The 13,383-nt window shown below is 45.4% G+C and overlaps 1 protein-coding gene across 2 annotated transcripts in view; it reads right to left on the bottom strand.

The window, feature by feature from the left end:
• Nucleotides 1–360: 360 nt before the first annotated feature.
• Nucleotides 361–13,383, bottom strand: part of TNFAIP2 (TNF alpha induced protein 2) — a 121,255-nt gene continuing 108,232 nt past the window's right edge. Inside the window, exons 2-12 of one of the 2 annotated variants that reach the window (XM_054286732.1) lie at nucleotides 10,673–11,018; nucleotides 8,417–9,044; nucleotides 7,038–7,152; nucleotides 5,698–5,823; nucleotides 4,847–4,947; nucleotides 4,656–4,754; nucleotides 4,355–4,478; nucleotides 3,262–3,384; nucleotides 2,227–2,382; nucleotides 1,038–1,159; nucleotides 361–616 (exon numbers count right to left, since the gene is read on the bottom strand). In XM_054286732.1, coding sequence (XP_054142707.1) covers nucleotides 475–616; nucleotides 1,038–1,159; nucleotides 2,227–2,382; nucleotides 3,262–3,384; nucleotides 4,355–4,478; nucleotides 4,656–4,754; nucleotides 4,847–4,947; nucleotides 5,698–5,823; nucleotides 7,038–7,152; nucleotides 8,417–9,044; nucleotides 10,673–11,006 — 2,070 coding nt within the window. In that variant the 5' untranslated portion in view covers nucleotides 11,007–11,018 and the 3' untranslated portion in view covers nucleotides 361–474. The remainder of the gene's footprint in view (nucleotides 617–1,037; nucleotides 1,160–2,226; nucleotides 2,383–3,261; nucleotides 3,385–4,354; nucleotides 4,479–4,655; nucleotides 4,755–4,846; nucleotides 4,948–5,697; nucleotides 5,824–7,037; nucleotides 7,153–8,416; nucleotides 9,045–10,672; nucleotides 11,019–13,383) is intronic. The other variant, XM_054286733.1, reaches the window with a different exon arrangement.

Genomic DNA, 13,383 nt, shown 5'->3' with positions numbered 1-13,383 from the left:
TTGCAAGCATGCTCACAAGGGACTTTCCCAACATCTCGAGAGTTCATGGGATGCTACACATCTCTAAATGTTGGTTTCAGTTTTTGTTTCCCTTAATTCCCTTAGAAGATAAAAAGCTACATAGGTGGTGCCTGCCTGGTCTGTGATGTGGCCTTTGTGGCACCCTGAGAGGTAGATGGAGTTTAGAGCTCCAGGGCAGTGTCCAGGCAGAGAATGTGGTGGCACAAGGAGACCTCAGAGGGAATCCATGACTGGTGGGAGGAGCAGCCCCAGTCTTTGTGGGCACTACACCTCCCTGTGCCCAGAAACACATGGAGCACAATGATTCCCACAGAGATGCTGAGCACCAGACTGGGACAAAGCACTTCCCATAGGAAATGTGGCAGTGTGTGCCATGCATTGCTTCAGGAGATGGTCTCCATCCCCAGCTCACCCCACAGTCCAGCACAGGGCAGTGCCAAGGCAGGCCTTGGTCTAGGACACGTTGATGCTGGAGAAGAGCGGGGCCCTGGGCTGTGTGGATGCTGTGCTGTCTGCCAAGTAGCCCAGGATGCTCTTGAGTTCACTGCGTGACAGATTGGCTTTGATGTGCAGGAACGCTTCCAGGTGCCTTTTGCTGTGGAAGAGAGATGGGCAGGTGTTATTTCCCCCCACACACCTCCACATGTCAGGGCCACTGCACCAGGATGTGGCTCCTCCCACCCTGCGGCATGTGCTGACGTCCCCTGTGGGTGCCAGCTCAGTACCTGGCAGTCCTACACAAGACCCTGCAGTGTCCTGGGATGTTTGGGGTAGGGAAGGGAATCTCCAACGTAAAGGAGAAAATCAGGCCAGAATCTGGAATATATCAACAGGCTTTTGTTCATATCTTCCTTTGCTTTCTGATAGGACTTGGACTGCCACAGCCTGGAAGGCAGCCCCCACCCAGGTTTATAGGCTCAGGCTGTATGAACCTCACCTGTATTCATATTTGACTGCTTTCTGACTCAATTAAAATTCCTTGTGAGTACTAGCAAATCTGTTTCAGCATCTCTTACCGGATGTCTGGGTACGTTGTGGCAAGTGTTGCAACTTCAATTTTAATAGCACCTAAATCCTGAAGTCGGATTATTTCAGCCAGTTTGGGGAGTGCTGAATTCAGCCAGGTGGCTTGAGATCCCTGCAAGAAGAAAAAGTGGTTAACAGGACATCATGGGGGTGCAAAGTGCCCCCTACCCCAGGAGCTGCCCCTGAGGCTGTTTCTTGGCAAGTGGAAAGGACACATCAGTGATTTTAGGTGCCTCACTGTTTTCAGTGCTGTTTCTGCCTCAGGCAGCCTTGGAAAAACTGGATTAGCTTTTTGATGGTTTTTAATCCTCTCACACAAATGGTGTGTGGTTTGCCATAAGACTGAGACTTCCACATGCACCTCAGCAGATTCTGTCTGCTCATTTTCTTTTCCTTGGGTTTCTGCACTGCCTGGTGTGTGTACCAAGGTCTGATGGGCCAGGTGAGTCACTGCCACGTGCTGCTCTGCCCCAGCTCCAAACACAACCCCACCTTTGGCATCTCCAGGTATCACCAAAGTCAGGTAGAAGTCCCAGCTAGAGCTTTTTCCTGACCATTGGAATTTCCAAGGTGCAGCTGCCCGACCTCCTACCCACTCTGTGTGAAACTCAGACTTGTTCCTTCTCCAGTCAAACATGCATGGGGCGATGGAGGGCAGGTTTTAGCTTAGCTGTCAGCTTTTCTTGCAGACAAGATTAGAGGCATGGAAGGAGGGAGATGATCTCAAAGGACAGAGAGGGGTGTTCCAGCTTGGCTCTCATGGAGAAATTCCTTGCATACCACAGACCCCCACACTGCCTGCTTTATCCCCTGGCTGACCTAAAAGCTGCAGCATCAGGGAAATCAAGGGTGAGAGGAAACCCAGGCTCCATGGAAGCTGTACTGAAACTGGAAAAGATTATCTAAGTCTTTGACCCTATTAGTATAAACCTTCGAAAGGAAACTGGCTGTGGGACAAAGGAAGATGAAATCATGTCTCTCCAAGCAGGGAGGGGCAGGCTGCTTACAGTGTGGGGGACCCTTTCTGCCTACAGGCACTTAGAGACCACTTTCTGCCTAAGGTCCTGCCTTCCAGGAAATTTGAGTTGAAAAGGTCAACAAAAGTCCCCAGAATTGCTTTCCTGTTTTTCAGTGTGTCTGTGCCCTGTGCTGACATGTTCAAGGCAAGCACTCACGTACATTGCTAGTGCAGAAGGCTTCCAGGTCAGCAGCATTCTTGGAGATGTGTTGGGCCAGAGTTTGCTGCTGTGCTGGAGATTTCAGGCTGACCTTCCTCTTCAGCAGCCTCATAATGTACTCTTTAACCAAACGGGCGTGGATCTTCTCAACAATAGCCTGTGGGAAGGAGAGGAGGGAATCATCATCCATCTCTCTTTTGCTTGGGGACATAACAAACCATGTGTGTGGATGAGGACAAAACCATTGTAGGTGCTGTGAGCCATGCCCCACCAATGCCTGCTGCAGATTACACAGCAGGAACAGCCCTGGTTGCAGCCTCCCAAGACTGGTTACAGCACATCCTAGATGCTGAGAATTTCTTTGTGCTCTAATAAGAATGGGAATTTCCAAATGTTTGTTTCCTTCTGGGAAGAGTTTAAAGTGCAGAAAAGATCTCCATGTGGTAGAGGAGTAACAGTATTCCAGAGAAACAGGAATTCATGCTGTTCTTCCTGTTCTTCTCTCTAACACATAAAACATAATAATTTGTCCCAGCTACTAAAAAGACAAAGACAGGAAATCAAATTTTGTCTTATATTATGATATTTAATATATATAGTCCAGCACCAGGGAGGATGTGGCTCTGGCTCAGTTCTCTGGGATTTGTCCCATTTGCATCCACCTCCTCCAGCCCTCAGGGCAATCAAAGGAGCAATGGGACTGAACCATGCAACTGCATCTGTGTTTCAAGATTGCTAAACCAAATGTGTAATTAAAGCCACGTGTTGGGTGGTCTCTAAAGCACTTTCTCTGCATCAGGGGTGGTTTGCTCTGAAAACAGTGCAGCAGAGCTGCAGGAGTCTGCTTCTGTCAGAGGAGGGTGAGATTTATGTGCCCTATCTGGGTAAACTGCATGCTGATGGAAATCCTGCCTGAGAGGCTTCCTGATACCAGGCCAGCTCACCAGAGATCAAGGCAGCTCAAGCCACAGAGGATCAGAGCTGAAAATGCAGCCCCAGCACCCCAGAATCCCTCCAATATTTCTTTTGGACTTACATGGTAAAACGGGTCCTTTAAGGTCTTGAAGTCTGAAATATGTTTGCTGGTGGTTTTAATGATCTCATTCATAATTTCACTGCTGGAATCCCATTTATTCTCTGTAAACTTCTTGTACATTGGCTGAAAAAAAGGAAAATCTGCTAAGTTACCTCAAACAAATTCTATGCACATGTATATTTGTTATTCCTACATGTGGAGTATCCCATGTAGGGAGAGTGTGGTGTGTAGTCCTGTGCAGGGGTGTGTGGTGATGACTTACAGGGACAGGGGAACAAGGGGCTGTGTCCCCTTCTTGGCTCCTCATGGTTAAGAAGACCAAGGACTTGAAAGGTTAATATTGGAGGTGTTTTTATTATTTCTGCTTTTTTTTCCCCCCCTCACCATCTTGTCTGATTAAAGAATTATGGAACCATCAGGGGGAAAAAAATTGAATCCTTATGAGATGCTCATAATTATTTGCAGTAAATAAATATGAAAATGAAAAAAAAATTGTATCCCCGTTCTCTCATGCCTTCCAAAAGGCTCTACAGAGAAAGCAGGAGAGATTGTGGCTGAACATTCCTGACTCCTACGCTTCCTTTTCCTCCACCAAAATTGCTTAACTCGAAAAGATTGTGTTATATATATATAAACAAAACAAAACAAAACAAAAAAAAGCAAAAAAAGAAAATCAGAAGCCAGAAGTACAGAAATGCCCTTCAGGTCACCTTTATGAGGAAGCCAAAAGCTGCGTAATTGCAGTTTATGCCATTAGTGATGTGTTCCTACAGTGTGGAGAGCAAATAGCTGCAGGTTGAGACTCTCCCTGCTCTAGCTGTTGTCTCAGATGCCATCAGCAGTTTTTATGTTCACCTGCACAGTCATGCCTATGTCACTGCACCCATTTTGCCTGCAGGCCTGAGGACCAGCTCAAGGAGAGCTTAGTGGGAGTTTTCCTGCAGCAGTGTGGGTTAGGACTGATCCTGTCCCTTCTGAACTTGGCTGGTTTGAATCAGAGATTTGAACAACAGATAGCACAGCAGGAGAACGTGCCCTGCCCTGGTACCAGCTGAGCCATGGGGCAGGAGGATGTGGGGCACAGATATGGTACCTTCAGCTGGGCAAAGAGCTGTTGAAGCAGCACATCAAATCCACTGTTTTCAATATCAGCCAGAGTGCTGACGATATCGGCTTTACTGTCCTCCTTTTCTGCCATGTATTTCTCTGTGTATTCTCTGAAAGAAAATACCAGTCAGGTCAGAACAGTCTGTCCTCAGAGGAGAGAGAGAGAAATTCAGAGGTCTCCAAACCTTCTGCAGGCAGATGGACCTACCTCTGCCCACTCTGGAGTACCTCCCCTCTATACACTGCCTGCAGGGGAAGGAGCAAAACCTTTTCCTTTGGACCCTTACCTAAAATTCCAGCAGTTGTTAATATTTGCAATCAGTATAGGCTTGTAGTATGTGTGCTTCTTGCTTTTCTCCTTGAAGTCTTCAAAGGCATCCCTGTAGCTGGAGGGGAGATGGGAAGAGGAGAGGTGGGTGAGTGGCTGCCCAGGTGCTGTGCCAGCCCCAGTGCCCACAGCCCTCCCCAGCTCACTCACCTCCTCAGGAAGGCTGGCAGCTCCTTCAGCAGCCGGCGGGACAGCTCCTCACCCACGGCCTTGCTGATGTCCTCAGCTCGCTTCTGGCTGCTGTAGATACTCTAACAAACAAGTGAGATCAATTTTAAATGTTGCCTGCTCCAAAAAGGCCAGGTTTGCTGGGTAAAAGAAGCTGCAGGTTTGCTGGGTAAAAGAAGCTGCAGATCCTTTGCTGAGAGCTGCACCCAGCTCTCCTGCATCCCCCCCTGCAACTGATCCAGCGACCACACAGAGCAGCTATACTTAGCTGAGAGGTTCTAAAGGAGCATGAAGAAAATCTACAAAACACCTGAGAAAGTAGGCAATTTCACACTTGGTTGTGTTTCTTTTTTTGGTTTTTTTTTTTTTTAATGTCATTAGATTGCATTTAAATGAACCATTTAATCACAACAACCTCAACACATGAGAGGTCTATTTTTTTAAAATAAACTCAAGTAATCCTCTGCAGCCAGAGGACAGAAAGAGGCAGCTCTGCCTGTGGCACTTTCCCTGGGAGGAAGAAAGAGACTCCCCATTTCTCAATCAGCTGAGCCTGTTTCCTGTCTCTCTGCTGCTGGGGATGCAGAAGAAATTGCACAGGAGAAGGAAGGCAGTTTTTCTCATTGTTTTGCTTGTAGAGGTGTTTGCCTCTGTCCCATGGTACACCCAGCCCAAGACAGACCATGGTTTTTAGCCTCCCTGTACCACCCACCTCTGCTACCACTCTACACAAGTGACTTGGCCTTTTCCTTTTCTGCATTGACCATAGTTGGTCTCAAATCCTAAGTAGGTAAAAGATGCAATTGTTTATTTTTAATATAGCTCTGTATTACCTGGATAACAAATATTCCTAGCAGTTCACTCTGAAAATGTCCATTTAGCTTCTCTGGTTCCTTGTCTTCTTTCCATCTTTGGATTTCTTTATCTAAACATCTGCTCAGTGAATTTTTGACAGTAACCTTTAGGGAAGGAAGAACAATGGCATTTACTACAACATGGATACAACAGCTCCTGCCTTATGCAGGTTTTACTCACCCACCCACCTTTTGCCTGGCCCAGCAGAGTTTTTCCTCAGCCTTGGCTGCTATATAAAGGTTCCTTGTTAGGAGATGCCTGACCCATGACTTCACAGCAACAAGGACAACCCCCTCACGATACCCACTTACACAATAGTGAGTTGAGTATTTTAAGGTGGGAGTGAAGATCCCATCACACCTCCACATCCAGGGGATCAGGAGGGCAGGGAGGGAGCAGTGGGTAGGAAGGTTGCAGCAGCTCCATGTGCCAGAGCCCAAATAACCCCCACCACACACTGTGTGTGCGTCACTCTCAGAGCCACCTGCTTTTGCAATCCTTTTTCATGAGCTCTTCTGATACCACACAAGTGCTGGAGAGGGAAACAAAGTGCTCTCAGGTTTTCTCTGCTCTGACCCCTCTGTGCTGCAGTGAGGCTTTGGAAATGGTCTGTGCAGTGTCTGGCACATACTGCTGACCCCCCAGTGTCCCGTTCATGCACTTTGCAGACCTCACACCACCTCTCCCATATGCAAACCATCACAGACTACAGTTAAACTTGGAACTCATCTTCTCATTTTCCGGGAATTCCAGCCCCAAATGCCAAAAGCCCTGAGCTATGGGAATACTCTAGAAGTGGCTTCTTGTTTCCATTAAGGGAAGGGTGATACAAAAACCAGAGCAACTTTTATTTTTTGCAGAGCAGGCAATTCTCCATCAAAGAAACAGATTTGTCAAGACCAGAACTCCATGCTTTGCACTCATCCAAGGCCTGGCACCTCTGCAGATACCAGGAGTAATCCAAGATCCTTCAGAGATTCCTGTGAGAGGGACCATAAATCCCTCTGGAGATTTATCAGAATGAGAAAGTTGCCCATAAAGATCTGTTGTTGGATTTTCCCCCTGTTACCACATGACTTACAAGAACAGAGCAGTTCTTTTCTCTTGGCTCCCAGGGCTAAGCAGAAGTTTGCTCTGCAAGTCCCATCTAGCAGAAAGGTGACCTGCTCCCCAAAAACAAACAAAAGCTTCTGCTTCTCCCTGGAAGGGTGTGTGGTTCACTGGTGAAGAGGTGTGTGTGCAGGACAAGTCACAGCTTCTCTGAGGAGTCACATGGGAGCAGTGAAGGGAAGAAGAGGAGTGACTGAACCTTTCTTACCTCTTCACTGTCAAGGTATTTATTTTCAAGCTCTTTGCTCAGACTTGAAGGCAAAAGGCTCCCAAGCTTAACTTTATCCAACTCCATGGCTAAAGCATGATCTTTTCTCATGTCTCTGGAATGAAAAAAGCCAAACAATTGTATTTTCCAAAGGCAGTGTAATTCAAGACAGCTGTTGATGCAAATCACTAACACTTTTTGAGGGTGTCAGTGAAAAAACAGATGGAAATGTACATTGTCCTCAGTCCAGGCAGGACTTGGAGAAGCTCAATGGATATGTGTCAGGGGTAAGATCTGTGAGGGTGGGACCACAAGCAAGCCTGTGAATGGAGTCATGAGACCGAACTCCTGAGTACCAGCCCCTGTGCTCTGGTGGGGATGGGAGACCTGAAGCAAGGAGGGGATTCTAGCCCCTGGACATGGCCTCTCTCCATCCACACAGAGAGGTGAGCAGATGAAAAGCTGGTGTTTGATGTCTGGGAGGTGGTCCCTCAGCAGACACCTGGACGTGGCCTCTGGGAACACTCCCAAAGCAGCTGCTACCCTGGCCAGCACTGTCCCCAGTGCTGGGCTGAGCCCTGCTCCTCACAGCTGCTCACTCCCAAACACAGGCTGGTCCTGGCCTGAATATCCTGATCTAGAGCACAGCACGGCTGTGGAAAACTTCCGGCATCAGCACTGAATCATTACACTCATCAGTGGAACACAAAAAGGATAAAGTGGAGCTGAATGACTTTGGAACAGAAGAAACATTGCTGGTGTCTTTACTGGTTTCCACCTAAGAAGTGAAAGCCCTCAATTCTCCACTCAGTACTATTTAGCCACAACAAGAAATGTTTTCAGTTCAATAACATCCAGAGTTTATGGGGACCCTTGGATTGTGTCCTCTCACAGGGGCACACCCCTGGCTCTCCTAAAGGAGAAGAAAACACAGACTGTGGGTAACACCTAAGCAACATCCTCCGTGCCCAGGATAATTGCATCTCAGGTTGTTCTATTTATTGTCTCCCTCTGGTACAAAGGGCTGAAATTTCCAAATGTTCCAAGATTGAGCCCAGGTCTGCAACTGGAATTGATATCAAGGCAATGAACCTGATCAATTTACCCAACAGATGAAGCCCTAAACATTTGTGTGTAGGTTGCCCAGCAGCCAGAATGGTGAAACAGCCCTTCATTCACAGACTAGCAGCCTTGAGTGTCCTTTCTGGCTGTTCTGGCCAGGACTGTAAATCAGCACATCATCAGTAACACCAGTAACTTAGCCAGGTACTGGACTGCACTGCAGTAATACTAACTCATAAATCAAGCAAATACCTGGGTTTGCAGCCAGTGAGCCTGTTTTGATTTCCAGGGGTAAACACGTATAAAAGCCCACTTACTTTGGATAAAAGTTGTGCACCCATGAGAGAAGAAGGTAAATATCCTTGTCTTCCAGATGAGACTCAGCATTTTTCTTTGCCTGGGAGGCAAAATAATTGTGGTAGAGTTCTGCATATATGCTGAACACATTAAACTCAGGAGGATAAAGCTTATTAATATACTTGGCAACCACTGTCAAATCTTCTTTCATTGTCTTTCCCATGTGCAGGAGGTTCTGGCCAACTGCAGAGAGGTTCTCAGTTCTAGGAGTACGGCTTGTGTCTTTCATTCGAGCCTCTACCGACTCCTTTACTGTAGCCATCCAGAGCTCTTTCCATTTTCTGGGTCTAAATTGCATATTTTGGTCAGGTGGATTCTCTGACATGTAGTTCTGATCTTCTTTCTCCTGTTCTTTCAGAGCCTCCACTGCCTGCTGTAGCAGGTCTGGGTTTGTTTTTGCAAGCAGCACAGAATCCTTCAAGGTGCTGAAGACTTTGTGCTTCAGAACTTCATAGACAGACTCGATGTCTTTCTGACTGGTGTTCAGTCCCTCCTCACTTTTGATAGACAGGCTCTTCTCCAGGGCAAACAGATGTTGAATGGCATCACAAAGCTTTTGCTCTCCAAGGAGATCCATGACTTGTTTGACTGGTGAAAACAGAACAGCCTTTCTTTAACCAAGAGTGAAGATTTAGACTTACGTTTTATAAAAAATGATGGCTCTGGAATCTTTTTAAAAAATCCTCATACTTCCAAAATGCTAGCTCTTGGGCTCCTACACCATGTAGAAAGTCTGTTTAATTAAAGATCAGATTATTTCCAGCTTGCCTTTAACTGGGGAAATGGAAACTTGAATACCCATCACCAGTGTGCTGCATATGGACAGCTATTCACAAGCCACCTGTAATTGTTTCCAAAATTTAGCCCTGTGGAGTTAGTTAGTTATTGCTCATCCCCCTCCCATTAATTTGACCTCAAGTCAGAAGCATGGCACTAGAAATAATGTAGACAGAAAGATGTAACTAAAGATGTGCTGAAGGAAATACCACATGGGTTTTCCACAAATAGATTTGGCACAACCTGACCTGTGAAATTGTTTGGGAGGCCACAGTTAGCAAGCAAGGCAAATACAATTCAACTATCTTATCTGAACTACAGCCAGTTACTTGACACAGGGAGACCTGGGAAATCATTAGTTAAAACGCCAAAGTTATATCCCAAAATAAGATTTGTTAGGTATGTAATGGAGGACCCCGGGTGGAGAAAGCTCACATCATTCATGAAACTCATCTTACTTCATTTATTCTTAAAGATTGTGGCACAAAAGCTGGGAGTGCCCTTTTGGCATCTGCTGATTGCACAAAGTTCAGAGACGTTATCGAAACTGAGGGCCTGGTGTATTTTACAGGAACAATGGGATAACTTGAATAGTAAATGGGCTGAAATTTAATGGCACAAAACATCAGATACAAATCCAATAGAACAAAAGTTACTTAGCAACAAACAGGATTTTCTGCTGCAAGCTGGATGTGAATCAGCTTGAGATGGAGGAAGAAGAGAGATGCCTGGAGAATTAGTAAATCCTTACTGGGAGGTGGTGGTGAACATATCAGTTATGACCCCAGGATGTACTCAGTGAGAAATATCCAGCTGAGATGGGAAAATAGGAATATATTGTGCCACACATTGGTGGTGTCTTATCTGGAATATTTTCTGCAATTCTGGTTGCTTTAAAAAATAAAAAAATAAAAAAAAAAAAAAAAGAAGAAGACATTGGGGATGGGGCAATGCAGCAGTAAAGTACAAAAGGCTGTTTTCAGCAGCAAATTCAAGGCCAAGAAGGAAAACCACCAGTTAGGGAAAGCATTTGACACATGGAGAGAGAGATGCCGATTAGACAGGTAAAGGTTTGTCTGGAAATGAAATAATTTGTACTAAAACAAGACTTTGTAGGAGAAGATGGAGCAACAGAGCTGAGAGTTACACCTTGGTTTCTCACCCACCCACAGTTCTCTGTGCCCCCATGGGAAGCAGAAATAAGTTTGTTTTGGACAGAAAACCTGCAAATGGACAGCTCCTCAAGGACTGTACCCTTGGTACTAAAAGACTAGGACTTGAGGTCATGTCTCCTTCAGCCCAATTTTCCCCAGGCTTCTTGGAAAAGTCACTTCAATCTATCAGTACCTTTGTTTCCCTCATACTCCCCACCTCATACAGCCCCTCTAGAGGAAACTATGGCCCATGAAGTGGTGCAAGGAGGATGGAGGAGCACTTACCAGTGGGTGGCTTGGTCTTTTTGACTATTTTAAATGCACTTTTAAGCATTCCCTTTATTCCTTTGTTCCCCTTCTCAGGGCTGTCCCCAGCAGAGATCCAGCTCTCATTGCTCGTGATGGAAGATGCACGTGAAGCTCTGCAGGCTGCCTCTGGCCTTTCTCTCATCTTCTCCTGGTCCCTGGACCAGATCTCATCTGCAGAAGGTTCAGGACAGGCAGGGACTTGCTCAGCTGATGGTGAAGTGTTTTCAAATGGCCTGTTTGCATCAATGCAACCCTCTGATCCACTGCGTATTCCAAAAGGACTTTGGAAAAAAGGTAACATTTTCATCATTTTCCTTCTAGCCTGTAAATTTCAGGGGAAAAAAAATCAGATTAGAACAGTTAGGAAGAAAAATACCAAGGAGAAAGTGTGGCAAGGCAACATGGGGAATGTTACACATCTGGTGTGAGCACAGGAGAATTCCTGAGCAACACCATCCCTGCTAATGTCCAGTCTAAATTAGAGAAAAATCCAAGAGCCATTTTGAGGGTGATTCAGATGTCCTGATTTCAGACCTTGAGCTTGTCAGGCTCTCCCATGGGATGCTGTGTGACTATGGACATGAGCATGGGTGGGAACATGAATGATGTGGGTGGGATAAGTGTCCTGTGCCTTCAAAGCAACCACAAAGCTCTCATACTCTTACATGGCATCAGAATCAATTCCCACCTTACTCAGGGCCTTTTATTCCTGATCTGTGCTCAAGGTAAGTGGAAACAAGGCATGAGGATCAGGGTAGTTTAGCCTTGTTTAAACAAACATGATCGTGCCAGAGTCCTGCATTACCACCAACACTTACACTGCAAATAATTAACAACAGAAATTTGTTATTGTTACAACTTCTTCTCAGAATTCATGTTTAGAATTATGTTCCTCTATAATTCAATAGATTGCAAAATATTTATTTGCATAACTATAACCATTTGTATAATGATTATAATGATGCAGTTATTGTAAATAAATAAAATGACTCATAGTTTCCAATCCTTATTCCAATAATGCTTTATTTGAAGTGACTTTCTAGGAGACTGAAGCACATCTGTATGAAGAACTCTCAGGCAAGTTTTGGTTTGCTTGTACTGAGTAATAGCAGAAAAATTAGACTTCAAACAAATGAAGAATTTGGCTTCAGTTATACAGCCACAATGTGGTGATCTTCAAATACCGCTGTTGAGTTTATAATGTTGATATGTCTCATGCTGATACAAAATGTGATACTTATTTCTGGGAAAACTGGTTGGAAGACTGTGGCTTTTCCTTCTAAGTTATACAGAGAGCAGTGAGAGCCTGGCTTTGCTGAGAGCTTTCCTTCTCCCTGCTTTGGATGCCAGGCCATGTTCAGGATTAGTAATGCTATTACCCTCTAAACACAACAAATACGAAAACTCATTTGGGAAAGAGTTCTGCTTGCACGAGCAAGCAAAGGGGGCCTGAGCACCAGAGCTCAGCTGACAGGAGTTACAGAATAGTCTGAGCTGGAAAGGACCCAGAAGGATCACCAATTCCAACTCTGAAGTGAATGGCCCATACAGGGATTGAACCCACAACCAAAGGCATTATTAGCACCATACTCTTAACTAACTGAGCTAATCCCAGGTTAGCAGCAGCCGTGCCATGGCTGAATGTGTGCACATACATCTCCCTAGCACATGTGCTGAGGAGGGGAGGGGGAAGGAAACCCCCTGCAGTTCACCCCAGCTATGCTAGTCAGGATGCCCCACTAGAATCCTGAAAGCAGTGGAAAAGAGTTCCTTTTTGTTACATTTCCACTACAAAAATACCCAGAAAAACAACCAACCAACCCAAAAAATTCATGGCAACAGGCATGTTCTGCAAGTGACTTGGACTTGCCTAATTTTTGCTGGGCTCTTTTCGTAACCTGCATTTCCCAACACAACATTGTGCTTAGATTAATTCTGCCAAATCCCTTCCTTCCTGTTTGTTCAAGCACAGACTCATCTGAGTCCTTTCTCTCTCTCCTATTCTTTCAAACAAAGCATTATTGGGGGTTTTTTTTGTTTGTTTGTTTTCTAACCAAAGAAAGTACCTCATCCCTTCCAAAAGGCTAAGGTCTTTCATTTTGATGAGTGATGATGACAAAGGTGGACTTTGAAGTTTTGGTTTTTCTTCAATGCCAAGATAAATGCAATAGATCTTTGAAAAGCACTGAAGTGACACTACACAGACAAGACTCCATAAGTGAATGATTAAGCTGGTTAGAAGCTGAGTTTTTAACATGTGTCAGAACTTTGTCATGGTAGTGCACAAAAAAAGCCAGGCTCAAGCACCTAGGTAAGGCTGTCAATGCAAAAGCTGCCACACTCTCACATTTGGCCAACTTGAACTCTTGCCCAGGGATTGTCATGTGCCACTGCTGGTTGACCTGGGTTTGTATCTGCAGCAGGAAAAACCATTAAACCTCAGCTGTCACTTCTACAGCCCCAGTCTTAATGTCAAGGGGTACCAAACACTCCCTGTCCATCTCTTCTCATTATTGTTAGAAAACCAAGACCTTACTGTAAGAAATGCTTTTAAGGAACTTACAGAAAAAATTGCCAACACTTTCTACAAGAAATACTCAGCTAAAAGGAGGTGTTCCTGCTTACATCTGGGGTGCACAGGCAGGAGATGCCATGCTAGGACTGCATCTTCTGCCTCTGTCAGGACA

The sequence above is a fragment of the Melozone crissalis genome, unplaced genomic scaffold (assembly GCF_028551555.1).
Source record: "Melozone crissalis strain CALT ecotype California unplaced genomic scaffold, PUWL_Pcris_2 ptg000056l_1, whole genome shotgun sequence".
Lineage (NCBI taxonomy): Eukaryota > Metazoa > Chordata > Aves > Passeriformes > Passerellidae > Melozone > Melozone crissalis.
This window is presented reverse-complemented; position numbering and strand designations above follow the sequence as displayed.